Source organism: Salvelinus alpinus, chromosome 30 (genome assembly GCF_045679555.1).
Source record: "Salvelinus alpinus chromosome 30, SLU_Salpinus.1, whole genome shotgun sequence".
Taxonomy (NCBI): domain Eukaryota; kingdom Metazoa; phylum Chordata; class Actinopteri; order Salmoniformes; family Salmonidae; genus Salvelinus; species Salvelinus alpinus.
Window position 1 is genome coordinate 14,853,250 of NC_092115.1, and position 27,991 is coordinate 14,881,240.

Sequence of the window (27,991 nt, forward strand, 5' to 3'; positions counted from 1 at the left end):
GAGGTCCTGTATATTAACAAACTCCCTTCCTTGACAACAGCTCTGCTCCGCGAAGCATGAATGCCATGATTTTGCAGAGGCTGTGTCACCGTAAATGCTGCACCGCCAATGCAGACGGCAGATTGACCATGTAGCGCCTTTTAGATAGTGGGCACTAGATCTGCACCGCGTTCAGCCAAGGGTGTGCAACATCCCAAATTGTCCAAAAACCGAAAATGGTGGTGGATTTTTAAAATTTATTAAGACAGTACACATTTTCACATTTTTTTTGTTTTCTGCAGCTTGCCATTAAAATATAGTTACGGAAGGGAATTATGCCTTTGCAACCTGAATGGAGGATGGTTTAGGGCGGCGCATAATTGGCCCAGCGTCTTACATTTACATTTACATTTAAGTCATTTAGCAGACGCTCTTATCCAGAGCGACTTACAAGTTGGTGCATTCACCTTATGATATCCAGTGGAACAACCACTTTACAATAGTGCATCTAACTCTTTTAAGGGGGGGGGGTTAGAAGGATTACTTTATCCTATCCTAGGTATTCCTTAAAGAGGTGGTGTTTCAGGTGTTTCCGGAAGGTGGTGATTGACTCCGCTGACCTGGCGTCGTGGGGGAGTTTGTTCCACCATTGGGGTGCCAGAGCAGCGAACAGTTTTGACTGGGCTGAGCGGGAGCTGTACTTCCTCAGAGGTAGGGAGGCGAGCAGGCCAGAGGTGGATGAACGCAGTGCCCTTGTTTGGGTGTAGGGCCTGATCAGAGCCTGAAGGTACGGAGCCTGAGCCCCTCACAGCTCCGTAGGCAAGCACCATGGTCTTGTAGCGGATGCGAGCTTCAACTGGAAGCCAGTGGAGAGAGCGTAGGAGCGGGGTGACGTGAGAGAACTTGGGAAGGTTGAACACCAGACGGGCTGCGGCGTTCTGGATGAGTTGTAGGGGTTTAATGGCACAGGCAGGGAGCCCAGCCAACAGCGAGTTGCAGTAGTCCAGACGGGAGATGACAAGTGCCTGGATTAGGACCTGCGCCGCTTCCTGTGTGAGGCAGGGTCGTACTCTGCGAATGTTGTAGCGCATGAACCTACAGGAACGGGTCACCGCCTTGATGTTAGTTGAGAACGACAGCGTGTTGTCCAGGATCACGCCAAGGTTCTTAGCACTCTGGGAGGAGGACACAATGGAGTTGTCAACCGTGATGGCGAGATCATGGAACGGGCAGTCCTTCCCCGGGAGGAAGAGCAGCTCCGTCTTGCCGAGGTTCAGCTTGAGGTGGTGATCCGTCATCCACACTGATATGTCTGCCAGACATGCAGAGATGCGATTCGCCACCTGGTTATCAGAAGGGGGAAAGGAGAAGATTAATTGTGTGTCGTCTGCATAGCAATGATAGGAGAGACCATGTGAGGATATGACAGAGAGTCTTCCGGGTTTGGCCATCATTGTAAATAAGAATTTGTTCTTAACTGACTTGTTAAATAAAGTTTTTTTTTTAAAGTATGGTTTATGTCCAAGCCGGTTCCGAGTGTATTACAGAGAATGCACATAAATCCTAGACGATAACGCAGATCGGGGACCCATACTATCAGGAGCCTAGGCTAATTTAGAGACTAACTTAACATCCTTGTTGCTAGTAAATAAGCAGTTCTCACTCTGTTGACTCCATCACCGGTGATGATTAAAATAAAAATATGAAGGTATACAATTGTGCGTGAAAAACAGACCCTCACACAAAGTGAACGGGTGCTAGATTTTTTTTCGCGAACTTGTTTAGTGGATTTTTTGTTGTTGCTTAAGCTAGTCTACACTTTATACGTACAATTTTGCTTTCACGCGATTCCGTCAGACACCGTAGATCTTAACATTTTCTAAACAATATTCTCGTGTCCATGAACGCTGCCATGTTGGTGTACGACACTGTTTCCAATCCGTCTTGCCATCGGGCAGAATATATCAGAACATTGGTTCCCCCAGCGCATCAGATGGGAGGATCCCATACCAATCCTATGGAGATGGTTGGAGGGCTGCCATCTAGTGAACGAAAAGAAACATTCTTCCGGCGAACTTTCTAGCTAGCTATTTCCTGCGTGTGACCTAACACGTCCTCCAGATCAAGGCTGGTGATCTAACGTTAGGTCGTGTGTCTTCTGCCGGTGTTGTCCTTGCCAATTTTAGGACTATAATCATGGTTTTCGAAAACAAAATGATAATGAATGGGGAGCCTGATGATGAGGTATTGCACAATATCAAAACCTTCCTCTTGCAATGTAGTTTTCTCTGCGAATCCTACCAATGTATCAAGTTATGCAACCCGAATGCTATTAGCTAGCTAGCTACATACAGGAACTTGCTAAATGCATTGCTAGCCAGGCGTGCGTCCTTGGCAGCTAGCTCTGGACATCCCTCGTTTAATTAACATGGAAGATTGAGATTGGTGTGACGTCGTTACCACCTGTGTTATTTACACCAGGATTTTATATTTAGAAAGAAACTAGTTTTAGGTAAATTTTCAACCTAGGTATGAAAACTAGTTTTAGATCATTTTAATAAATCAGGTTGATGAGTTAACATTATACATATAAGAAAGGGGTAGCTATTGAACCCATAACCTAATATTATTCTTTGCTTTTACAATAGATCAACTCAAATTCACTTCCTATAGATCTCATTCAGAAAGTTAGTCCTGTCAGATGAAACCTTGTGACGAACAGAAATGGCTTTTGTAGAATGAATACTTGATAATTGTTAAATGTTTATATGCAAGGTGTATGTTGCACCCCACTAACGTTGTCACTGACCAGGAGGAAGAGGCACCGGCAGAGGAAGAAGAAGAGGAGGAAGAAGACATGGTGGTAAGACAGTTGAATTTACATTTACCACACTGTCCTTTGATGAATAATATTTGAATATGAACACGCAAATTAAGATTCCCTGACTTTTTTTCTATACATTGAGAGGTACTGTTTTTTGATGAGTCATCTGCAGCTGTGTTTGTCTCTCCCAGGATCCCTTAGAAACAATACGGGCAAAGTGTGAGGCGTCAGAGCACTGCGCCCACACAAGGGAGAGGCTGGAGGCCTGCACGGCTCGAGTGGGCTCAAGATCACACACTGAGGAGGAATGCACAGAGGAACTCTTCGACTTCCTACATGCACGGGACCACTGTGTAGGTGTTTTTTTAGGAACCCTGTGAGCGCACACACTACTGCATGCAGGAAAATGTCAAGCTTACATGTGATCAATGTATCTTTTGGGGTAGTAATCTGTAAATTACAATACATCATATTGAACTAATTATTTCTCCTTTTTTCTCACAGGTAGCGCACAAGCTCTTCCACAACGTCAAATGAACTTGTCAATTCCAGTAGTTTATTGCAGCTGTGGAATCTGTTATAAATAGTACAGATGTGCAGTGTCAGGGAAGGCTTGAGACCAGAGCCTGTGTTCTACCCATGAATGTTAATACATCTTGTTAATAGTTTTTTTCTGGACAAAATACAGTTCTGTAAACACCAGCAACCTGAGCCATTACACATATGTACATTTTAGACTGTGTATGGCCAACCTGCTGCTTGTATTGGTGATAAATGCAAACTTCTCAGATCTTTGTGGCCAGTGAATGAAGACTGGCCAGGTGACTAACCACTCAGGAGTTTTACTGCATTAAAATTCCAAGCACTGCAGACCCTGTGTCCCCTCTACTTCTTCAAACATGAATGTGTTGGTCCAGAGAAGATTAGTGTGGTTTCCCTACGTTACAGGTGTAGTGATCTGTGAGCTGCTCTGACAGCTGGTGCTTAAAGCTAGTTAGGGAGATATGGGTCTCCAGCTTCAGTGATTTTTGCAGTTCGTTCCAGTCATTGGCAGCAGAGAACTGGAAGGAAATGTAGCCAAAGGAAGAATTGGCTTTGGAGGTGACCAGTGAGATATACCTGCTGGAGCGTGTGCTGCGATGACCAGTGAGCTTAGATAAGGCGGGGCTTTACCTAGCAGAGACTTGTAGATGACCTGGAGCCAGTGGGTTTGGCGACGAGTATGAAGCGAGGGGCAGCCAACGAGAGCGTACAGGTTGCAGTGGTGGGTAGTATATGGGGCTTTGGTGACAAAACAGATGGCACTGTGATAGAGTGTTGGAGGCTATTTTGTAAATGATATCGCCGAAGTCGAGAATCGGTAGGATGGTCAGTTTTACGAGGGTATGTTTGGCAGCATGAGTGAAGGATGCTTTGTTGCGAAATAGGAAGCAGATTCTAGATTTAATTTTACATTGGAGATGCTTAATGGGAGTCTGGAAGCAGAGTTTACAGTCTAACCAGACACCTAGGTATTTGTAGTTGTCCACATATTCTAAGTGAGAACCGTCCAGAGTAGTGATGCTGGACGGGCGGGCAGTGATCGGGTTAAGAGCATGCATTTAGTTTTACTTGCATTTAAGAGCAGTTGGAGGCCACGGAAGGAGAGTTGTATGGCATTGAAGCTCGTCTGGAAGTTAGTTAACACAGTGTCCAAAGCAGGGCCAGAGGTATACAGAATGGTGTTTTCTACGTAGAGGTGGATCAGAGAATCACCAACAGCAAGAGCAACATCATTGATGTATACAGAGAAGAGTCGGCCCGAGAATTGAACCCTGTGGCACCCCAGAGACTGCCAGAGGTCCGGACAACAGGCCCTCCGAATTGACACACTGAACTCTGAGAAGTAGTTGGTGAACCAGGCAAGGCAATCATTTGAGAAACCAAGGCTGTTGAGTCTGCCGATAAGAATGTGGTGATTGACAGAGTTGAAAGGCATGGCCAGGTCGATGAATACGGCTGCACAGTAATGTCTCTTATCGATGGCGTTTATGACCGCAATTAATTCACATATGGTGTCCAGGGCACAGCTGGAGGCAGAGGGTGGTCTATAGCAAGTGGCAACGGTGAGAGACTTGTTTCTGGAAAGGTGGATTTTTAAAAGTAGAAGCTCAAATTGTTTGGGTACAGACCTGACCAATTAAACCACATTGAAGCAATCAAGGAGCCCCAAGTCATCTTGGAAATCAAACAGGATGTTTCTTGGTACTCTGAGTATGTAAGCCTGAGAATGTGATGCTCTAAATACCTCAATCCAATGTCTTTTTGGTTTATGACTTTACAATATAGGTCAAGCCTTGAAATGAAACTGGTCATAGTTACAGTACAAAGTCTACTGGGGAAAAATAAACATGCAATGATTTCATATGAAGGAAATCAGTCAATTTAAGTAAATCAGGCCCTAATTTATGGATTTCACAACTGGGCAGGGGCACAGCCATGGGAGGGTATAGGTCCACCCACTGGGGAGTGAAGCCCAGTCACTCAGAATGAGTTTTCCACCCCAAAAAGGGCTTTATTACAGAAATAAATAGTCCAGTTTCATCAGCTGTCTGTCCGGTGGCTGGTCTCAGACAATCCCACAGGTGAAGATTCCGTGGAGGTCCTGGGCTGGCATGGTGACACAAGGTCGCCAGTTGGACGTACATCCAAATTCTCTAAAATGACAGGTGGCTGATGGTAGAGAAGTGGACATTCCTGCAGTCAGCATGCCAATTGCACACTCCCTCAAACTGAGACATCTGTGGCATTGTGTTCTGTGACAAAACTGCACATTTGAGAGTGGCCTTATTGACCCCAGCACAAGGTGCACCTGTGTAATGATCATGCAGTTTATGATATGCCACACCTGCCAGGTGGTTGGATTATCTTGGCAAAGAAGAAATGCTTACTAAACAGGTATGTAAACAAATTTGTACACCAAATCTGAGAGAAATAAGCTTTTGTGCATATGGAACATTTCTGGGATCTTTTATTTTAGCTCGTGAAACCAAAACTTTACATGATGCTTTTCAGTATAGTTCTACTAAAACTTTATTTGCTTAAAAATCATAAAAAAACATTCCCACATGGTCATGACAATAAATAACAGGTATATAAAGATTAAACAAAAGTGGTTGGCAGTACAAAAGTCCATGCTGTGTATATCCTTAAAAGAAAAAGTAGACAGCACGAGACAATCACTTGAAAGATGGAAATAAAACCACAAATCAATGTTAAATTAAAAAAAGTTTGCACGGTTTGGATTGTTGAGGGGTTCCTTCTCACCAACGGTTCTCCTTGTTACTTTTGCCCACAAACTCATTCATTGAAGCCTGTAGAGATACAGAGTGTTATACAAGCCCTTTGCTTTGGACGTACAGTCGTCACACAGCTGTGGATGGCCACACCCAACAAAGATCATAATTGCCAGACCTAACCCACCATCACAGAGGCCAAACCTCTGGAAAACATTGCATCTCTTGACACAGGGTGGCAGTACACAGTAGGATAACATTAACGCGCAACTAAACTGCTAAGGTCACCAGTCCCCCCACCCCCCCAAAAACAACTGAGAAAAAAGGCAGTTCTTTCATTGCTTCAAAGAATTAGTATTTTTACACAATGTACAGTGCCTTCAGAAAATATTCACACCCCTTGACTTTATCCACAATGGTTGTCACAGTCTGAATTTAAGCACACAGAAACTCACCTGCAACAGTAGCCTCTCTTTCCTCAGCTTGCTGTAGAAGTGCAGCACGTCGGGGTCGGCACGGACCACATGGGGGTCAAAGTCCATGACCCTTAGCCCCTCCAGGCTCTTGGCCCGAGACAGCGCCACATAGGCCTGGCCCCTCTCAAACACCCGCGCCAGGGAGATCTCCACACAGTCCAGCGTCATGCCCTGACACACAGTGGGTAAGAGACATGCCCCAAATACAGACGCATGGACAGACAGAATGTGATAGACAATCATACAGACAGGAAGACCTATTCGATACACGTGATGTGAAATCAGTCAGCCTGATATGCAGTGAAAACTAGCTGTGTTTGGATAGCTGCAGAAAAACAATGATTCATAGAGAATGAATCATATGAACACAGAATCTAGACATATTGCTTAGGGCTGCACATCTTTGATGCTAATATAAGCTGCAATTATCACAAGGTTATGATCCTGTGACACTGTTCACGCCATCGGATTCTACCGCTGCCTCTCCGTCGAGGGGAAACCAAACATTGATGACACCGACAGTGACCAATGAACTCAATTACCCAGAGGGCTCTGCTTATCCATCTAGCCAATCACACGGACACATTTCATCATGAGATCCAGTTCTTGGGTTAGCAGGGGGGGTGGACTGCGTAATAACACCCAGGGTCCAACTCAGCAGATCTGTGTCCAGCACTGTCTGGCAGTTTAGTGGCAAGTCATGGGGTGACATAGGAGGGAGTGAGAATGGCTAACGGTCATCCATCGGAGGCTGGATTCCATTTCATCCAGGCGCATGCCACCTTTCCCCTCCCCTTAATGTCTCTGCCTTGTGGAACTTTAATTGGCTAGATAAAAACATTATGGTGATTAGCATGACTAGTTGGAGTTGACCAGATATCACATTTATCTGCGCAGTAACAGTTTGGTAGGGGTGCGTCGCCGCAGCCAAAGGGAGAGGATTGCGTTTTGGGAATGTGATCAAACATAGGACGTAGGTCCATCACATTTGTCGTCGGAGAGGGCGTTATCAACGATCCAAGATTATTGGACAGGAGAAAGCAGCAGATGCACTGCATAACTTTAACCAAATCAATTGTATCAGGTCACCTCCAAGAAGAGATGGAAGGATGCATTTTCTTTGTATTTGAATGGCTCATATGTTGAATCCCTACTCCGTTCTAGAGAGTTTAGCCAAGCACACCGTAGGGTCTCATATGGTCATTGCCACGCCTCACCTGGCTCTTGTGGATGGAGATGGCCCAGGCCAGTTTGAGTGGCAGCTGCTGGCGGCTCAGATAGAGCCCGCCTCCGGCCTTGAACATCCAGCGCTCTGGCTTCAACGCTTCAGTAGTGCCACACAGGAAACGCACACGTGGGAGCCCTGAGGAGTCACCACAAAGGACTGATGGACTGCTACTATATAAGGTTAGGGTTAGAATAAGGGTTAAGTTCAGGATAAGGGTTAAGATTACAGCTAGGGTTAGTAGATAGTTGAAATGTTACTGAGTCTGTAGAGCAAACAAAGTGTTAACCAAGACCTGAACCATATACTTTAACCTCAAACCTACTGTTTATTGATGTGTAAGTGTACTCTATATTGAATCTACCTTGTTTCGACGGCTGAAAGTCCACTACGACACCTCGAGCCCCGTTGACCAGCCCACGCTGGACGTCCAGGTTCTTTGTTAGCATGACCTGGGGATAGGAATCAAATCAGTTGTCAGTAAGCAGTCATATCACAATGGAAAATAAAAATGACGTTAAAAAACACCATGCGTCTGATCATCATTGATTCAAGCTAGCTCAACAGGTTAAAGATGCATGTGTCTCTATTCAGCTGTGACCACTGAGGGAGTAGTCTCCATGCACTGACCTGAGCGCCCACTTTAAGCTCCAGCAGCCTGCTGACGGGACTCTGGCTGTCTATGGTCTTCACCAGTGCAGGGTCGCTGTCCACAGCCTCAAACACCCGCACTGACCCTGGAAGCAAGAAGACCCCTTTAAAATGTTGCACACAGTTCAAGTTATCAAGTTTCTACTTACATTTGTCCCAGAAGGCATTGGGCTTTGCATCAGGGGGAGCATATGGAGACAAACTAAATCCACATGGATCCAATGGGCTACTACAGTCATGGGCTGACAGGATCATTTCCATTAAGACCTAGACAACCAGGTGAGGGGAGTTCGACTAATTAAAGTCACTAATTTGTAAAAACAGGTATAAGTACAAGGGTGGAGTGAACACCTGCAGACAAATCGGCCTTCCGTGGAATGAGTTTGACACATGCCCTACACCGTGAGTTCCATCCTGTCTGACTGTGCCCACCGTCTACACCATGAGTTCCATCCTGTCTGACTGTGCCCACACCGTGAGTTCCATCCTGTCTGACTGTGCCCACACCGTGAGTTCCATCCTGTCTGACTGTGCCCACACCGTGAGTTCCATCCTGTCTGACTGTGCCCACACCGTGAGTTCCATCCTGTCTGACTGTGCCCACACCGTGAGTTCCATCCTGTCTGACTGTGCCCACACCGTGAGTTCCATCCTGTCTGACTGTGCCCACACCGTGAGTTCCATCCTGTCTGACTGTGCCCACACCGTGAGTTCCATCCTGTCTGACTGTGCCCACACCGTGAGTTCCATCCTGTCTGACTGTGCCCACACCGTGAGTTCCATCCTGTCTGACTGTGCCCACCGTCTACACCGTGAGTTCCATCCTGTCTGACTGTGCCCACCGTCTACACCGTGAGTTCCATCCTGTCTGACTGTGCCCACCGTCTACACCGTGAGTTCCATCCTGTCTGACTGTGCCCACCGTCTACACCGTGAGTTCCATCCTGTCTGACTGTGCCCACCGTCTACACCGTGAGTTCCATCCTGTCTGACTGTGCCCACCGTCTACACCGTGAGTTCCATCCTGTCTGACTGTGCCCACCGTCTACACCGTGAGTTCCATCCTGTCTGACTGTGCCCACCGTCTACACCGTGAGTTCCATCCTGTCTGACTGTGCCCACCGTCTACACCGTGAGTTCCATCCTGTCTGACTGTGCCCACCGTCTACACCGTGAGTTCCATCCTGTCTGACTGTGCAACATTAGCAGCAGCACAAAAAGCAGTAGTAAAATTACGAAGCAACGTTCTCAAATTATCACGTCAATATCAAGAATATGCTGACAAATAATCAGCAGCAAGTCATTACCACCATGTTATGACAACCAAGGACAATGAAACCAGTTTGACAGAGTAGCCAACCTCTTCCCTGTATTGAAAAGGGCAATGACCGTAGGGATAAAGGAGTGCTTGTACCGGTTAGTCTTGACAGTGGGGACTCTAAACCGGGAGCAAGAGGGTAGGCCCTGCAACTCACAGTGTAGGTGGTGGGCACAGTCAGACAGGATGCAACTCACGGTGTAGAGCAGGGGTAGTCAACTCTTAACCTATGAGGTCCGGAGCCTGCTGGTTCTGTTTAACCTGATAATTGCACCCACCTGGTGTCCGAGGTCTAAAATCAGTCCCTGATTAGAGGGCAACAATGATTTTTTATTTTCTATATTTTTTTTTAAGTGGAACTTCCAGGTCCAGAGTTGAGTTTGAAGTGTAGAGGGTGGGCACAGTCAGACAGGATGGGAAGAGTGTAGAGGGTGGGCACAGTCAGACAGGATGGGAAGAGTGTCTGACTGACAAAAAAAGCTGTTGCTTGTCCTTCTTACACAACACGCCAGTGTTATACAGAGCTCAATTTACAGAGCTCAATCATGGTGCCAAAATTATTGTAATTGGCTATTGTCTACCCCTTGGTGACTGGTCTGTAGTTATTAAAAACCTTTGAGTGGTTGTCCTTGGCAACATGGATCCCAGTAGACTGTTAATATGCAATTTTTTAAAATAAGGTCTAATTGCTCAGCAGGAGAGGGGAAACCAGGTGACGATTGGCCAGTGCTGTGTGTCACAGGCGTGAGTCATCTCCTGACAGCCCCGCCCAAAATATCCATTGATTTTTTTTACTCCATGTTGTCAGGTGAGATCCAGGGCCCTTTCTGGGTTTGCAGTGTCTAAATGTGCCAACCACACTGCATTCATCAAAGGGAAGGTCGTGTTCATGAGGCTGGTTTTTAAATGTATTCTAAAATCGTGTACATCAAAACTGAGATACAACTCAATGAAGACCTGTACCAGTTGCCTGTCAATTAAAACCCATCTAATGCCAAAATAAAATCCTTACTTTTGTCCTGTAACCCCACAACAGTTTTGATACCATCCCGAGCCTAAATGATTGGTACCACGTTCTTCAAATGTTGTCCTTGCACATCCGTTTAGCTCTCCTGATATCACATCACCACTTTTTGCAGCCTATTTAACTCAGTAATGGTTACCCTCTTCCTGTTTAATAGCTCACTGAGAGACATGCTAACAGAGGCTTACTATTGGGGTACACCTTAGCAACCCTCACAATATGACACGCAGATCCCAGATCTGTAACCTAAAGTACATAGGCAGCAAACAGCTACAAGATGGTATTTGACTTTGAGTCACCGACAGAGGACATGTTCAGTGGGGTCTCCGAACAAAACCAGCACATGGATGTTGATTTTGTTTCAAACAACTGGGGTAGAAATTGTTTTTACACCAAATATTTTTGTGACAACCCTACTTTCAATTTTCATCTCAGTAGGAATCCATGACCATTGAAACCAGCACGACACAGAGCACTCATGGTAGCTGCAGGCAAACACTCACCACAGGTTGCCCAGTAACAAGGGCAGCACAAGGCTGGGTTCACAAATCAAAAACAAGACCATGTCCTTACATTGGTTCTAGCTTACTTAAATCATGGGGTGTGTCTACGCTTGAGATGTGACAATTGTAAAATTGCACTTAATGTTTAAACTGCCATGTTTTTCTTCAGAAAACAGAATTTTAAAAAAACGACATGAATTCAAAATTCTGATATGGTCGTGTATGATCTCTAGGGGGCAATGCAGTTCAATATACAGCAGTCCTGGGTACCTACCAACTAGATGGCGCTCACCTTACTGCAGTCCCTCACCTACTCAGCAACAAAGGTATTAATGTCATTTCAAGTTCTGTTGAGCCTCTCCTCCATGTTCTCAGTACGTGGGACTTCATGTCCCACTTCTAATTAATGTGATGGCTCGTTGCAGTGATGCATGACAAGGTTCATAGACGTCCAACAATCTTAAAGCCACATGTGTTTGAGAGCTCGTACTTTGTACTTGCAGAGCAATCATTGTACAATTTCTCCATCTGGGCTGTCACGGTTTTAGATATGTCAAATATTTTTGCCTTTATGATGATCGGGACCTGTTAATGGAAGTTGTAATAACTGCAGTGATTTAAATTTGTTTAAACAAAAACGTACGACCCCAAATTCCTGAAATGGCCTGCTAATTGTGTTAGCACCCAAAAACACCTTTGGAAGCGAGACCCTCAAGGTCCTGTGCGGTCATGAGGCAGCCTTTTGGGGGCCCCAAGCGAAATTGTTGCCCCCCACCTAGCGGGCAAAACATTTGTGGTCTCCACTGCTCTTGACAGCAAAGATTAATTAAAAAAATATTTCCTGCAATTCTAAACATTTTGCCATGACTTATTCCATGTTAATATATCTGAGTGAGTGACTAAAAGTCAGTGGCTTATTTATAAAATGTTTTGGTCTGGGGCCCTAAGCGGTCACTTCAGTCACTTAGAGGCTTGGACCGGCCCTGTCAGGAGCTGACTCAAGCCTGAGACACACAATAATGGCCAATTGTCACTTGTCTCAAGGCAACGGTTTGTCTCACAACAATGGAAGAACTGTGGGTGATAAGTCATTAAAATAATCAAAAATAAAGAAAAAACACCAAACCTGGCAGCTGTTGGAGCTTGTTGTCGTTAGTGAGCTCTACGTCGTCCTTGTGAGTGCAAAGCCTGGTTGCCAGGATACCATCCCGCTCGATCTTGTGATAGGCGCTCTTCATCAACTTGGCAGTGAATTCCTCTGTGACTCTGGGATTTAATGATGGACATTGACAATACAATGATTTAGAATATTGCATGATTAGGATTCCATTTTACTGGCTCAAACTATATGGTATACTGTAGAACTGGCATTTTGTCATGAGACCATGGATATCAGTTGGTTGGTGGCACACTGGGTGCTTCTCAACAGTCTATAAAGTGACTCTCTCCTCTCGTTCCAAGTCACACTTTGTGAAAGCATGTCTTTTACCAATCTTGCATTTAAATGAAACGAGGAAGCTGCTTCAGACTATTAAGATACACCCATTGAAAAAGCCCAGAACAGCCATTTAAAATGGCTGCCTATTGTCCACTGCTCAGTGTACTGTACCTGCCCACCCTCACTGCCTGCAGGAGGGAGATGAAAGACTGGTCAGTCTGTCTGCGCACCTCAGTCAGCTCCATGTTCAGATGGATGCACTTCCGCCAGCTTCTAGACTAGAGGTCAACGAGAGGTTAGCCTTTTCAATGTATGGCGCTCTCCTCGTCATATCAGGTATCATCTTGAAATACTGTATAAGTTAAACATAACTCAAAGGTTTACGCCAAATCTGTCAGTGATATTAGTAATGCATTAATTATTCACATGTTGTACGCAAGCTTCTGTGTTAGAATGTTAGGATCCCAACATGGCTAGACTGACATGCTGTAATGAGAAATGCTCAAGGTGGGAGTCAGTGGAGCATTATCATGACATGTCACCATTATCACCAGGCTTTCTGACCTGGAAGCAGAACATGGCCTTGTCCTTTCCCTTGGAGACCGGGGGCAGCTGGTGGAAGTCCCCACACACTATCAGATGGATTCCTCCAAACGGCTCTGTGGACCTCCTCAGAGACCTGGAGCAACGACATGTCAATAGAAGAAATCATAGCAGAATTATACGCAATGAACTCGAATAGCAACACGTCAGTTGATATGTGTACATAATTCTTAAAATTGTGTATAGAATCAATGGGACTGGCATTTCTGAAGATGGGATTCAGCCCATAAACTTAATTATATAATACAACGCTAAATTCTATAGGGTGTGAGTGCTGATTCTAGTACCTGGCTATGGCCTCCAGCTTGTCGAAAAACTGGGCCTCAACCATGGAGATCTCGTCGATGATGAGGTGGCGACAGCTAGTCCAGTGCTGCAGGACCCCGGGCCTCTGGGCCAGCTCTATACACTGCTCCAGAGGGGCTGAGCCTGACCCGATACCTGAGACAGAAATGGGGTAAGACGAGGTTAAAGAGAATTTGGAAAAGGTGGGAAGGAGACAAGGAAATAGAGAAGGTGAAAGAAGATAGCGAGATGAGTGTTCAGCCATCACTCCACTAAAGGCTCACAGTACAGTTCTGGTAACCGACAGTAAACCATTTTGTGAAGCTAACTACGGGGACTATCACAATGTGTCAATTGAAACAACTGTTAGAGTTGAGACTGCCATTTCTAGACAGACAGCTCTCTCCTATTCGGTGGTGTGGTGACTAACCAGCAAAGTTGTGTAGCGTGGTTCCCCCGATGTGACACGCCGCTACGCCCGTGCTGGCCGTGGCGTAGGTGCTTTTGGGCGGCAGCGAGCCCACAATCCTCTTCAACAGGAAGGACTTCCCTGTGCCTGAACAAAAAGACAGAACAGTCTTGAATAGCCCAAAACACTATGTGGGGGTCCTGAATGTATGAGTCATTGTATGAATCAAACTCATACAATGATGAATGTATGAGTCATTGTATGAATCAAACTCATACAATGAAAGTAATGATTTCAGCTTCGAATGGAAGGTAGATACCTGCACTGCCAGTGAAGAAAACATTCTTCCCACTCAACACAGCACTGAGGACAGCGGCTTGTTCTGTGTTCAACTTCCGTGCCGTTGGTAGAGACAGGGTGGGCTTTTTGCTTGGGTGGAGTGCCTTCAACTGAAGACGGAGCATAATCATTTTAAGATTCAATTCAACGACTAGCCTAACAGCTAACAAAATGTTGGACATCAAACCCATCTTATGTCTAACGAAACCAAATCAGTGATAAACAGACTGGGCTGAATGGCATGCAATGCATTCCCACTACCAGGGTTGTTAAGTGCAAACCAGGTTGAATATCAGCTTGGGGAGCAATGACCAAGTCACTGAGGATATGAAATCAACTCACTGGACTAGAGTCACAGTCCGTCCTTTGTCTCTTAACCTGCTGTCCTCCAGTTATCTCATTACCAGTCCTCACTACCAGACCTTTAGAGAGCCCTGGCGCGTTCACTTTACTCCTCAGCTCACTGGCCTTCTGTACATCCTTCTGCTGTAATGGGCTGATGGTCTCGAAGCTGCGGGGCAGACAGGCTTTCAGCTTCTCTCGGTCTGTCATAGGTTTGCTAGTCTGCCAGGCCTGGTGTTTTATACTCAAGGTCTTCAGGAAAATGTTTAGTAGGTGGGGCGGGCAGTCAGAGAAGAGCACTTGGATGTTTTCGGGGAGCAGTTTGACGGTGCACTTGCCATCCTTGGCAAACCGGGTAAAAAGCTGGAACTCTTTGAGCGTGTAACTTTGGGGCACGACTTTGCCGTCGTGCACGCGCAGAATTAACTCCTGGAACTCGTTGCGACCGAGAAGAACAGCTGCCTTCCGGATGACTTGGCGTTTGGTGGCCTGGCCAGAGGAGTTCAGGCGCTCCACCACGACAGTGCACTGGAGCTGGGCACCGTCGTCCCTTTGGAACATTGTAACAATGTGCGGACTCTAATATTAGAAAAGGTAAAAGTCACATGAAACGAACAATGAACACTGATCAAACGAATCGCACATATTTCACCAGCTAGATGACGTAATCAACTGGACCCTAAATGCCACGGCTGTTTTGTAAATGATTTAATCAACGCACGTCTGCAAGTAAATCTATATTTGCTACCTACTAGTTATCTGGGTTTCGATTGAAAGCAAATAGTGGCTCCCTTGGCTAGAGATGCATGCAACAAAACATTAAAATATACTTTAAACGTACCATGCATGAAAAACAGATTAACAAACACACAGGGTCGCTCCAGAATTCTATGTAGTAATTTGATTTACCTCTTTGAAGAAAAATGTAGCTAGAGCAAAGACTGATGCCTTGCGTTGTAGTTAGCGTGCTTTCTGAAGTAAAATGCAGTTTTCAAAACTGTCGGTGTGTGTAATATAAACCAATGGCAGCGCAACATATTTTGACCAATAACAGAAGGGTCCTTTAAAGGATTTAACCAATGAAAGACTCGTAATGCCATTTGACGTAAATGACCCCGCCCATTTGCCATACTGACCAATTGATGCGATTGTGGAGCCATACTTCATGTATTTCAGTATTTGCGAAGTGTTCATTTTGGAGATACCTCGGCCCACGGTTTAAAACCGGGTAGATAGTGGTCCATTCGTTTGGTTTTAAAAATTCCAATCATGATTTCAAAGAAAAAAACATGTATGGCTATGTTTCTGGACGATGCTTTGTTTAAATGTGAGCCGCTACAGATTATTTTCTCGATTTGAATTTGATGTTCCCCCTTCACCAGTTTTCAGCAATATCAATCAACGAACGTAATCCGCTTGCTCAGCATATTTCTAATCTGCATATCTCTATCTCTTTACAGTCGTGTTCTATAACATAAATCTGTTTTGCCTTGTTCTAGAGAAAATGTGTTTATAAACATTTAAAAAAACAATAGGCCTATGCTATGTCTCCAAGAGAGATGACAATCCCTTTGCAAAACGGCAGTATAGCTAAACACTGGAGAGAGAGGTGCAGGCTTTTGTTCCAGCCCAACCACAATTGGTTGGCGCTCTAAATGAAGAACAATAGAAATGCAGATAAAAATGTTGTTTGCAAAACATATTTTATTTTATGATCAAAATACTTAGCACAATTTTGGCTATTAAATTATCAATCAGTGGGCCTATTGCATTTTATTGTAAAGTATCCTACACTTTTGCATGTCATTCTTCTGAAGTGCCCCTTAGTTTTTTCTCTCTCCAATTTTGCTTGAATAATGTGTCGCAGTACTGTGTGATCGAACTGTATGGATAAAAGTTTAATTCTGTATGACAGAGAGGGCCATCTGAATTATATTTAAATGACCGGATCTCAACTGAGAGTTTTTTGTTTTAACCTTAATGACCGTAACAAGAAGGAACCCATGCGCTTCCCTATGGTGATTAGTATGCCTATGCTGGAAAAAGAACCGCGGGGGTGTATGTTTCATGATTAATGACTCCTGGTGTGATAACATACACAAACTCAAGTCCTTTTGTTCACCCGACCTAGAATGCCTCCCAATCAAATGCCGACCGTATTATCTCCCAAGATAATTCTCTTTGATTATAGTCACAGCCATGTATATCCCCCCTCAGGCCGATACCACAACAGCCCTCAAGGAACTTCACTGGACTTTATGCAAACTGGAAACCATATATCCTAAGGCTGCATTTATTGTAGTTGGGGATTTTAACAAAGCAAATTTGACGAAAAGGCTTCCTAAATTCTATCAGCATATCGACTGAAACACTAGACCACTGTTACTCCAACTTTCGGGATGCATACAAGGCCCTCCCCTGCCCTCCTTTCGGCAAATCTGACCACGACTACATTTGGCTCCTCCCTTCCTATAGGCAGAAACTCAAACAGGATGTACCCATGCTAAAGTCTATTCAACGCTGGTCTGACCAATCGGAATCCACGCTTCAAGATTGTTTTGATCAAGGAGAGCCCACAGTCCTTGGCCCGCTACCAAGGACTGTGGGCTCTCCTTCTCCGTGGCCGACGTAAGTAAGACATTGAAACGCCTATATACACAGACTTGAAATCATTGGCCACTTTAATATATGGAACGCTAGTCACTTTACTAATGTCACTTTAATAATGTTTACATATCTTGCGCTACTCATCTCATATGTAAACTCAGCAAAAAAAGAAACATCCTCACTGTCAACTGCGATTATTTTCAGCAAACTTAACATGTGTAAATATTTGTATGAACATAACAGGATTCAACAACTAAGACATAAACTGAACAAGTTCCACAGACATGTGACTAACAGAAATTGAATAATGTGTCCCTGAACAAGAGGGGGGGAGGTCAAAATCAAAAGTAACAGTCAGTATGTGGCCACCAGCTGCATTAAGTATTGCAGTGCATCTCCTCCTCATGGACTGCACCAGATTTGCCAGTTCTTGCTGTGAAATGTTACCCCACTCTTCCACTCAGGCACCTGCAAGTTCCCGGACATTTCTGAGGGGAATGGCCCTAGCCCTCACCCTCCGATCCAACAGGTCCCAGACGTGCTCAATGGGATTGAGATCCGGGCTCTTCTCTGGCCATGGCAGAACACTGACATTCCTGTCTTACAGGAAATCACGTTTTTCAGAATCAGTGTCCTAAATTTTCATAACTGTGACCTTAATTGCCTACCGTCTGTAAGGTGTTAGTGTCTTAATGACCGTTCCACAGGTGCATGTTCATTAATTGTTTATGGTTCATTGAACAAGCATGGGAAACAGTGTTTAAACCCTTTACAATGAAGCTCTGTGAAGTTATTTGGATTTTTACGAATTATCTTTGAAAGACAGGGTCCTGAAAAAGGGACGTTTATTTTTTTGCTGAGTTTATATACTGTATTCTATACTATTCTACTGTATCTTAGTCTATGCCGCTCTGACATTGCTCGTCCATATATTTATATATTCTTAATTCCATTCCTTTCTTAGATTTGTGTATATTGGGTATATGTTGTGAAATTGTTAGATATTACTTGTTAGATATTGCTGCACTGTCGGAACTAGAAGCACAAGCATTTCGCTACACCCACAATAACATCTGCTAAATGCGTGTATGTGACCAATAACATGTGATTTGATTTGCTGCATACAACAGCGACAGCTCCCTGTCCTTCCTGTCCTCATCACTTAGTGGAAGCTTCACTTCCACTTCCATAAGCAGCACCTGGCCAATCAGATCATTGGCCAGGTCCTTGATAAGGCAGATATTCCAATTATTTTGGAGGAGCTAAACCTCTCCATCACAGAGAAAACATGTGGGGTTCCTTTCGTCTCCCCCAGAGAGCTCTCAGTGATCTCAGAATGGCACACTGATCAGTGATGAGGTGCTTGCAACCAGGAACACTACACTCCTTCTAGGGGAGTCCTGTAGAAGCCTGCAGCCTGCAACACACACCAACTGTCCTCCACCAGCCACTGCTACAGGTGGGAGGAAGAAGACTGGAGGAACTGGCTGCTTCCATGGACTCTGGAGAGCACTGAGGAGGGGGGGTAGAGGAAAAGAGAAGGTGTCTGTAAGCATTACTAGTCACTCCGTTCTACTTTTACTCTGTATTTCAGTTCTCTAATATTGTTGCAACACATCCTGTCAACACAGAATATTAAAAAGATGATGTTGTGAACTGTTTCATCCTTTTTTGTCTTTATTTTTCAGGCTCACTGAGTTGCTCAGGCCGATGAGAAACAGGAATGATTTCCATTTTTTTAGGAACAGAAAAATGAAAATGTAAACTTTTGTAATTTCTTTGGAAATGTAATTTTGTTTTCCTTGAAACTGTCTAATAACCTCTGATTTCTCTGTTCCTCATCATCATCCACTAATGTTGCATAGGTTACTAGGCCCTCTGCATGTCTGATACAATGCCCTGTACTTCCACTGTTATGTATGTCCCCCCTACAACACTGTAGTAGCAAAACTGCAGTAAATAGAACATCAATGTGAATAGGCTATTCAATAGCCGAAAGTCTTTTATTTTTTAACATTCCCATCCACCATAACATCCAATAATCCGGTAGGCTACGCTATTTTCACATTTTGATGGTGCACAAAATACTGTCAGGAAATTACCAAATAAGTTATAAGCACAACTTCCCTGATTACTTTGTTGCTCATTTGTTGCTCAGCATCCATGTTTGATACGTCCACCTGTCCTCCCACAATTATATTTATGACCACTCAGCTCATATGGCAGCAGGCCATTCATCAGTTCTGCATACCTGTGCTTTCCGTAAACCACAATGCCTATGCGTAGGCTGGGGAGAATTTCCAGGCACGGTTGATTATCAGTGTTTGGGCATTGGACAGGGGCCATGAATTGTGACAGCCTAGGTATTGACGGATGATGATTCTGGGAAATCACCATCTCTTCCCCCTCCTCCCACACCTATTTCCCACCCATTCCGCACCCCAGCTGTTTACTGTACAGCTCGTTATGAATGTCTTTAGGGAACCTGAGGGGAAAGGGAGTGAAAGAGATGGATAGAGCAAAACAGGAAGCGATGAGGAGGGAGGAAGAAGAGAGAAAGAAGAAATTGGGAGAGTGGAAGACAACATCCAGTTCGGAGAGAGAAGAGATAAGGGTACCGGTATTGATTTCACTTTTGCAATTTGGAACCGGTTAGGTTATATAAAATGACTGTAGTGAATTAGAATGGTATTGGCTATGGCAGGGGTTCCCAACATTTTCCCCCAGGGAGCCCTATTTCACATTTGATCAATTTCACGTAATTCTTTAGTAAAAATAATTCAGGGTGCCCATAATGAAAATACTAGGAACCTCTGCACTGCTAGTGCATGAGGTATTAGCCCATTATATTCCCACTGGTGCCTGGGTCACATGAATGGCTAGGTATGTGTTGTAGACTGCGTCCAACCCAGAAGGGGAAAGGCTTTGTTGTGGTAGTAACACAAGACTGTATGTCATGATATTAGGTAACATGAAAAATCATGACCTGGCTAATGTTAATCATGTAATGTCAATGAACATAATAACAACAATGTACATCAAACACCACAACATTTAAGTAGCTTTATGTAATAGCCTAATCAACCAGTGGGAGCACTCTGTATTTTTTCAGAATATATCCTCCCAAATACCAGTATGCATTTATTTACCCATGACACAATTTGAGAGTCACAGATCCATAGTTAATCATCTGAATCATTAAACATTGTCACAAGAATCAAGATACCATATTAACGACACACATTACAGCCCATTAGTTACCATGCTATGACACATAATGGACAGTGTTTATTTGCCTAGGGAGAATATGATCTAGCATGGGGACAGTGTGACTGTGTCTTCATCCTAAATGACACCCTATTCCCTATATAGTGCACAACTTTTAACCATGCCCCATAAGGCTCTGGTCAAAAGTAGTGTACTAGTATAGAGGGAATAGGGTGTCATTGGGGACACAGCCTGTGACTGTACTGCAAAGTTTATGTGTAAACACTTGGGACAACCTAATGGCTTTTCAGTATCCATATAACTTGAAGAGTAGACGTTTAAATCCTTTGCCCTCCTTCAACCATAATACATTTCTGTTGTCAAGAACATCCTCTTTAGCCTCCCGAGTGGCGCAGCGGTCTAAGGTCACTCCATTTGCAGTGCTTGAGGCATCACTATAGACCCGGGTTCGATCCCAGGCTGTGCCACAGCCTAGCCGCGACCGGGAGACCCACGAGGCGGCGCACAATTGGCCCAGCGTCGGGTTAGGGGAGGGTTTGGCCGGGTGGGATTTCCTTGTCCCATCGCACTATAGCAACTCCTTGTGGCGGGCCGGGCGCCTGCAAGCTGACTTTGGGCGCCTGCAAGCTGACTTTGGGCGCCTGCAAGCTGACTTCGGTCGCCAGCTGGACTGTGTTTCCTCTGACACGTTTGTGCGGCTGGCTTCCGGGTTAAGCGAGCAGTGTGTCAAGAAGCAGTGCGGCTTGGCAGGGTACTGTTTTGGAGGACGCATGGCTCTCGACCTTCGCCTCTCCCGAGTCCGTAGAGGAGTTGCAGCAATGGGGCAAGACTGTAACTACCAATTGGATATCACAAAAAAAAGGGGTAAAAGTACAACAAAAAATAACAACTTCTTTATGTGACATCAACAAGAATTCAGGTCAGGAAGTTCCTCAACCCAGAAGCCGTACTGGAAATGTACTTAATGTGTGAGAGAAGAGAAGCTGCACAAATAAGCCTGGGCTAATGATTGTAGCTGTATTCGGAGGGACCTTTAATGGATTTCCTGCTCATGAGTTGAAAGTGATTTACCTCATTCAATTAAATGGCCAATTTGCTCTTTCCTTTTGCAATGGCAATGTGCATTAGTGGCTGTTTCATTAAGAGCAGTGTTTTTATTTCGGTGGCTTAGCTTCCCTTTCAGAATACAGCAAGAGTGAGTCTTGAGGCTGCGATACAAAAACTCCATTTCCATTTTGCCCCCAGACTAGCCACTTGCTCATCCATTACAGGAAAGGCTGCTGACGTACTTACATTTCCTAATTTTATAAATCCAACATGAACAGATAATGACTACATGGTTTAACCACGGGGAAAGGCATTTTGGTGTGGTTGTAGTGGGGTAATATTTATTATATACAGTATCTCACACATGCGACCCATAATAAGACTATGCATTTAATATGATCAAAGTCTATTCAACTGAATATCTCCATAAAGATGATTAAAATACGCATATACTATAGCTGAGTTACAGTAATAGAAAAGCCAAGAAAGGAATAAGAATTGTCTATGTCAAAGGCAAATATTTAATAACGTTGTAAAATGAATTAAATCACAAAGCATAATGCTTCAGTTACAAAGCATTAACAAGCTTTACAAAGCATTATTCTAGGCATGAAGATCTCAGAGTTAAAAGCATTAACAAGCTTTACAAAGCATTATTCTAGACATGAAGATCTCACAGTTACAAAGCATTATTCTAGACATGAAGATATCACAGTTACAAAGCATTAACAAGCTTTACAAAGCATTATTCTAGACATGAAGATCTCACAGTTACAAAGCATTAACAAGCTTTACAAAGCATTATTCTAGACATGAAGATCTCACAGTTACAAAGCATTATTCTAGGCATGAAGATCTCACAGTTACAAAGCATTAACAAGCTTTACAAAGCATTATTCTAGACATGAAGATCTCACAGTTACAAAGCATTAACAAGCTTTACAAAGCATTATTCTAGACATGAAGATCTCACAGTTACAAAGCATTATTCTAGACATGAAGATCTCACAGTTACAAAGCATTAACAAGCTTTACAAGACATTATTCTAGACATGAAGATCTCACAGTTACAAAGCATTAACAAGCTTTACAAAGCATTATTCTAGACATGAAGATCTCACAGTTACAAAGCATTATTCTAGACATGAAGATCTCACAGTTACAAAGCATTAACAAGCTTTACAAAGCTCTATTCTAGACATGAAGATCTCACAGTTACAAAGCATTATTCTAGACATGAAGATCTCACAGTTACAAAGCATTATTCTAGACATGAAGATCTCACAGTTACAAAGCATTAACAAGCTTTACAAGACATTATTCTAGGCGTGAAGATCTCACAGTCACAAAGCATTAACAAGCTTTACAATACATTATTCTAGACATGAAGATCTCACAGTTACAAAGCATTATTCTAGACATGAAGATCTCACAGTTACAAAGCATTAACAAGCTTTACAAAGCATTATTCTAGACATGAAGATCTCACAGTTACAAAGCATTATTCTAGACATGAAGATCTCACAGTTACAAAGCATTAACAAGCTTTACAAAGCATTATTCTAGACATGAAGATCTCACAGTCACAAAGCATTAACAAGCTTTACAAAGCATTATTCTAGACAGGAAGATCTCACAGTTACAAAGCATTATTCTAGACATGAAGATCTCACAGTTACAAAGCATTAACAAGCTTTACAAGACATTATTCTAGACATGAAGATCTCACAGTTACAAAGCATTAACAAGCTATACAAAGCATTATTCTAGACATGAAGATCTCACAGTTACAAAGCATTATTCTAGGCATGAAGATCTCACAGTTACAAAGCATTAACAAGCTTTACAAAGCATTATTCTAGACATGAAGATCTCACAGTTACAAAGCATTAACAAGCTTTACAAAGCATTATTCCAGACATGAAGATCTCACAGTTACAAAGCATTAACAAGCTTTACAAAGCATTATTCTAGTAATGAAGATCTCACAGTTACAAAGCATTATTCTAGACATGAAGATCTCACAGTTACAAAGCATTATTCTAGACATGAAGATCTCACAGTTACAAAGCAGTAACAAGCTTTACAAGACATTATTCTAGGCGTGAAGATCTCACAGTTACAAAGCATTAACAAGCTTTACAAAGCATTATTCTAGACATGAAGATCTCACAGTTACAAAGCATTAACAAGCTTTACAAAGCATTATTCTAGACATGAAGATCTCACAGTTACAAAGCATTATTCTAGACATGAAGATCTCACAGTTACAAAGCATTAACAAGCTTTACAAAGCATTATTCTAGACATGAAGATCTCACAGTCACAAAGCATTAACAAGCTTTACAAAGCATTATTCTAGACATGAAGATCTTACCGTTACAAAGCATTAACAAGCTTTACAAGACATTATTCTAGGCATGAAGATCTCACAGTTACAAAGCATTAACAAGCTTTACAAGACATTATTCTAGACATGAAGATCTCACAGTTACAAAGCATTAACAAGCTTTACAAAGCATTATTCTAGACATGAAGATCTGACAGTTACAAAGCATTAACAAGCTTTACAAGACATTATTCTAGGCATGAAGATCTCACAGTTACAAAGCATTAACAAGCTTTACAAGACATTATTCTAGACATGAAGATCTCACAGTTACAAAGCATTAACAAGCTTTACAAGACATTATTCTAGGCATGAAGATCTCACAGTTACAAAGCATTAACAAGCTTTACAAGACATTATTCTAGACATGAAGATCTCACAGTTACAAAGCATTAACAAGCTTTACAAGACATTATTCTAGACATGAAGATCTCACAGTTACAAAGCATTAACAAGCTTTACAAGACATTATTCTAGACATGAAGATCTCACAGTTACAAAGCATTAACAAGCTTTACAAGACATTATTCTAGACATGAAGATCTCACAGATACATTGCATTAACAAGCTTTACAAGACATTATTCTAGACATGAAGATCTCACAGTTACAAAGCATTAACAAGCTTTACAAAGCATTATTCTAGACATGAAGATCTCACAGTTACAAAGCATTAACAAGCTTCACAAAGCATTATTCTAGGCATGAAGATCTCACAGTTACAAAGCATTAACAAGCTTTAGAAGACATTATTCTAGACATGAAGATCTCACAGTTACAAAGCAGGAGACTCTCCGCCGGACAGGCGGGAGACTCTGGCGGCACCGGACAGGAGGGAGACTCTGGAGGCTCCGGACAGGAGGGAGACGCTGGAGGCTCCGGACTGGGGATCGTTGCTGGAGGCTCCGGACTGGGGATCGTCGCTGGAGGCTCCGGACAGGAGGGCGACTCTGGCAGCTCCGGACAGGAGGGCGACTCTGGCAGCTCCGGACAGGAGGGCGACTCTGGCGGCTCCGGACAGGAGGGCGACTCTGGCGGCTCCGGACAGGAGGGAGACTTTGGAGGCTCCGGACAGGAGGGAGACGCTGGAGGCTCCGGACTGGGGATCGTCGCTGGAGGCTCCGGACTGGGGATCGACGCTGGAGGCTCCGGACTGGGGATCGACGCTGGAGGCTCCGGACTGGGGATCATCGCTGGAGGCTCCGGACTGAAGGGCGTCACTGGAGTGGAGAGACACACAGGAGGCTTCGTGCCATGGATCATCACTGGAGGCTTCTTGCCATGGATCATCACTGGAGGCTTCTTGCCATGGATCATCACTGGAGGCTTCTTGCCATGGATCATCACTGGAGGCTTTGTGCCATGGATCATCACTGGAGGCTTTGTGCCATGGATCATCACTGGAGGCTTCGTGCCATGGATCATCACTGGAGGCTTCGTGCCATGGATCATCACTGGAGGCTTCTTGCCGTGGATCATCACTGGAGGCTTCGTGCCGTGGATCATCACTGGAGGCTTCTTGCCATGGATCATCACTGGACGCTTCTTGCCATGGATCATCACTGGAGGCTTCTTGCCATGGATCATCACTGGAGGCTTCGTGCCGTGGATCATCACTGGAGGCTTCTTGTCATGGATCATCACTGGAGGCTTCGTGCCATGGATCATCACTGGAGTGGAGAGACACACAGGAGGCCTGGCTCTGGGAGAAGGCACAGGACTCACCAGGCTGGGAAGACATGCAGGAGGGTTAGGGCTTAGCACTGGCACAGGACTCACCAGGCTGGGGAGACATGCAGGAGACCTCTTCCTTGGCCGAGGCACCGGATACACTGGGCCGTGGAGGCGCACTGGCGGTCTCGAGCGCAGAGCTAGCACAACTTGTCCTGGCTGGATACCCCCTGTAGCCCGGCAAGTGCGGGGAGCTGGAACAGGCCGCACTGGGCTGTGCTGGCGAACCGGGGACACCGTGCGTAGGGCTGGTGCAGTATAACCTGGGCCGAGGAGACGCACTGGAGGCCAGATGCGCTGAGCCGGCACCATCCCTCCTGGCTCGATGCCAACTCTAGCACGGCAACTGCGGGGAGCTTGCAGAGAGCGCACCGGGCTATGAGCGCGTACTGGCGACACCGTGCTCTTCACCGCATAACACGGTGCCTGACCAGTACTGCGCTGCTTTCGGTAAGCACTGGGAGTTGGCTCAGGTCTATCGCCTGACTCCGCCAATCTCCCCATGTGCCCCCCCCAATTTCTTTGGGGGGGGGGGGGCTGCCTCTCGTGCCTGTTGCGCTGCCTTACCTCATATCGCCGCCGCTCAGCTTTAGCTGCCTCCAGTTCTTCTTTGGGGCGGCGATATTCCCCAGCCTGTGCCCAGGGTTCCTTGCCGTCCAATATCTCCTCCCATGTCCATTTCTCCAGATCGCGCTGCTCCTCCTTACCACGCTGCTTGGTCCTTTTTTGGTGGGTAGTTCTGTAACGATCGTCCTGGGAAGAATGAGACCAAGGCGCAGCGTTCTTTGAGTTCCACATAATTTTAATCACGAAGTGAAACTACGACACAACAAAACAATAAAGAATATGACGACCGAACAGCTACGTCGTGCAACCTAGCGGCACACAAACAAAGAACAAAACATAGAATGCCCACCCCAACTCACGCCCTGACCAAACCAAAAATAGAGACATATAAAAGGAACTAAGGTCTGAATGTGACAAACATGGTAGCAGCACAACATGGCAGAAGCACAACATGGTTTCAGCACAAAACATGGTAAAACATTATTGTGCACAGACAACAGCACAAAGGGCAAGAAGGTCGAGACATGTCCATACAACCTTTCTGCAGAGTGGATAACTGGTGTAAGAGAGTGAAGAAAATATTTTGATTCCATTTCTACCAGATCTGACTTGTTTGTATTCAAAATCAGTTTTTGACCAATCACAGACCAAACCAAAGATAAGAAAAAATAAGATATGCAATCAGATTAAACCAGCCAACATCCTCTAAGAAAGGTGGTCTGGCTAGAATAGAGATTGAGACAGCATTCCTGAGGGGACAAAAGAGATCCTTGCATACAGTGTCGTCAAGTTCACTCTGCGTAACTACAGGTAACCACAGCCATCTTCCATCCATATAGATAGCATCAGAGATTCAGATAGATACCAAACATGGCTGCAGTAATATTATCCTATTAGACATTACAATAGTCAGTCTGCTGGATACTGTGTGCGAGAGAGAGACATTTTGTCCTCTCAACTGGCCATTTGCCATGTGGCCAGAGGTGACAGAGAGCACACAAGTTAGGGCCAAGCCTACAAGGTTGGTGTTCAAGGTCCAATGCAGACATTTTTATCTCAATATCAAACCATTTCTGGGTAACAATTAAGTACCTTACTGGGAGTGTTTTCAATTAAATGGTCAAAAAGAAACAAAAATAGCTTCTTAGCAAAGAGCAATTTCTCAAGAAAGCATTTTACTAGGACTGTTTGGGAGGGGTCCGATTCATCAAGAAGGGAAAACTGAAAACTATCTCTTATTGGCAGAGAGGTTTGGAGCTCTAGTTCTTATGCCCCTTTCAGATATATGGAATGTGGTGTCTTGAAAGCACCTAAGCTACGACATGTTTGTTTGTCTATAAGGTTTTTAAATAGCTTTTTAAATGCCGACACAAAACCTTCTCTGGAGCTAGTTTCTCTGGAGCTAGCTCCACTGAAAAGGCATTTAAATTGTCTGTAAAGGAATGCCATTTCTGAAGCGGGACTGACGTCCATCACTAGGCAACTAGAACTGTAACGGTAGTCTTCGTTCTCCTCGTCTGAGGAGTAAGAATGGTCGGACCAAGATGCAGCGTGGTGTGTATTCATATTTAATCGAATACTTTCAAGAACGAACAAAACAATAAACTGACAAAAACAACCGAAGACACTACAGTCCCGAAAATGTGAACACAGAACACAGGAACACACGAACAGGAACAATCACCCACAACCCACAATACAAAACAGGCTACCTAAATATGGTTCCCAATCA

General features: G+C 44.3%; 3 protein-coding genes across 5 annotated transcripts; 1 reads left to right on the top strand and 2 right to left on the bottom strand.

Moving 5' to 3' along the window:
* Nucleotides 1-222: 222 nt before the first annotated feature.
* Nucleotides 223-1,917, bottom strand: LOC139559656 (uncharacterized). 2 transcript variants are annotated; one of them, XM_071375838.1, is made up of 2 exons: nucleotides 1,810-1,917; nucleotides 223-1,322 (listed from the first exon to the last, which is right to left on the bottom strand). In XM_071375838.1, exon 2 carries the CDS (start codon nucleotides 1,275-1,277, stop codon nucleotides 546-548), a length of 732 nt encoding a protein of 243 aa, XP_071231939.1. In that variant the 5' UTR covers nucleotides 1,278-1,322; nucleotides 1,810-1,917; the 3' UTR covers nucleotides 223-545. The 2 variants fall into 2 exon arrangements, with proteins under 2 accessions (XP_071231939.1, XP_071231940.1); XM_071375839.1 differs by having other exon boundaries at nucleotides 1,643-1,915.
* Nucleotides 1,918-1,970: 53 nt separating this feature from the next.
* LOC139559657 (cytochrome b-c1 complex subunit 6, mitochondrial-like) lies at nucleotides 1,971-3,673 on the top strand. Of its 2 annotated transcripts, none has more exons than XM_071375842.1 (4): nucleotides 1,971-2,223; nucleotides 2,792-2,842; nucleotides 2,995-3,156; nucleotides 3,308-3,673. In XM_071375842.1, the coding sequence occupies exons 1-4, from the start codon at nucleotides 2,176-2,178 to the stop codon at nucleotides 3,338-3,340; spliced, it is 294 nt and encodes a 97-aa protein (XP_071231943.1). In that variant the 5' UTR covers nucleotides 1,971-2,175; the 3' UTR covers nucleotides 3,341-3,673. The 2 variants fall into 2 exon arrangements, with proteins under 2 accessions (XP_071231943.1, XP_071231942.1); XM_071375841.1 differs by having other exon boundaries at nucleotides 2,081-2,223; nucleotides 2,755-2,842.
* A 2,122-nt stretch (nucleotides 3,674-5,795) lies between these two features.
* On the bottom strand, nucleotides 5,796-15,721 carry pif1 (PIF1 5'-to-3' DNA helicase homolog (S. cerevisiae)). The gene is made up of 13 exons (XM_071376333.1): nucleotides 15,601-15,721; nucleotides 14,692-15,270; nucleotides 14,330-14,459; nucleotides 14,032-14,157; nucleotides 13,604-13,757; nucleotides 13,278-13,392; nucleotides 12,885-12,991; nucleotides 12,402-12,541; nucleotides 8,410-8,516; nucleotides 8,144-8,231; nucleotides 7,772-7,917; nucleotides 6,534-6,725; nucleotides 5,796-6,156 (listed from the first exon to the last, which is right to left on the bottom strand). The coding sequence occupies exons 2-13, from the start codon at nucleotides 15,250-15,252 to the stop codon at nucleotides 6,106-6,108; spliced, it is 1,917 nt and encodes a 638-aa protein (XP_071232434.1). The 5' UTR covers nucleotides 15,253-15,270; nucleotides 15,601-15,721; the 3' UTR covers nucleotides 5,796-6,105.
* Nucleotides 15,722-27,991: the final 12,270 nt, after the last annotated feature.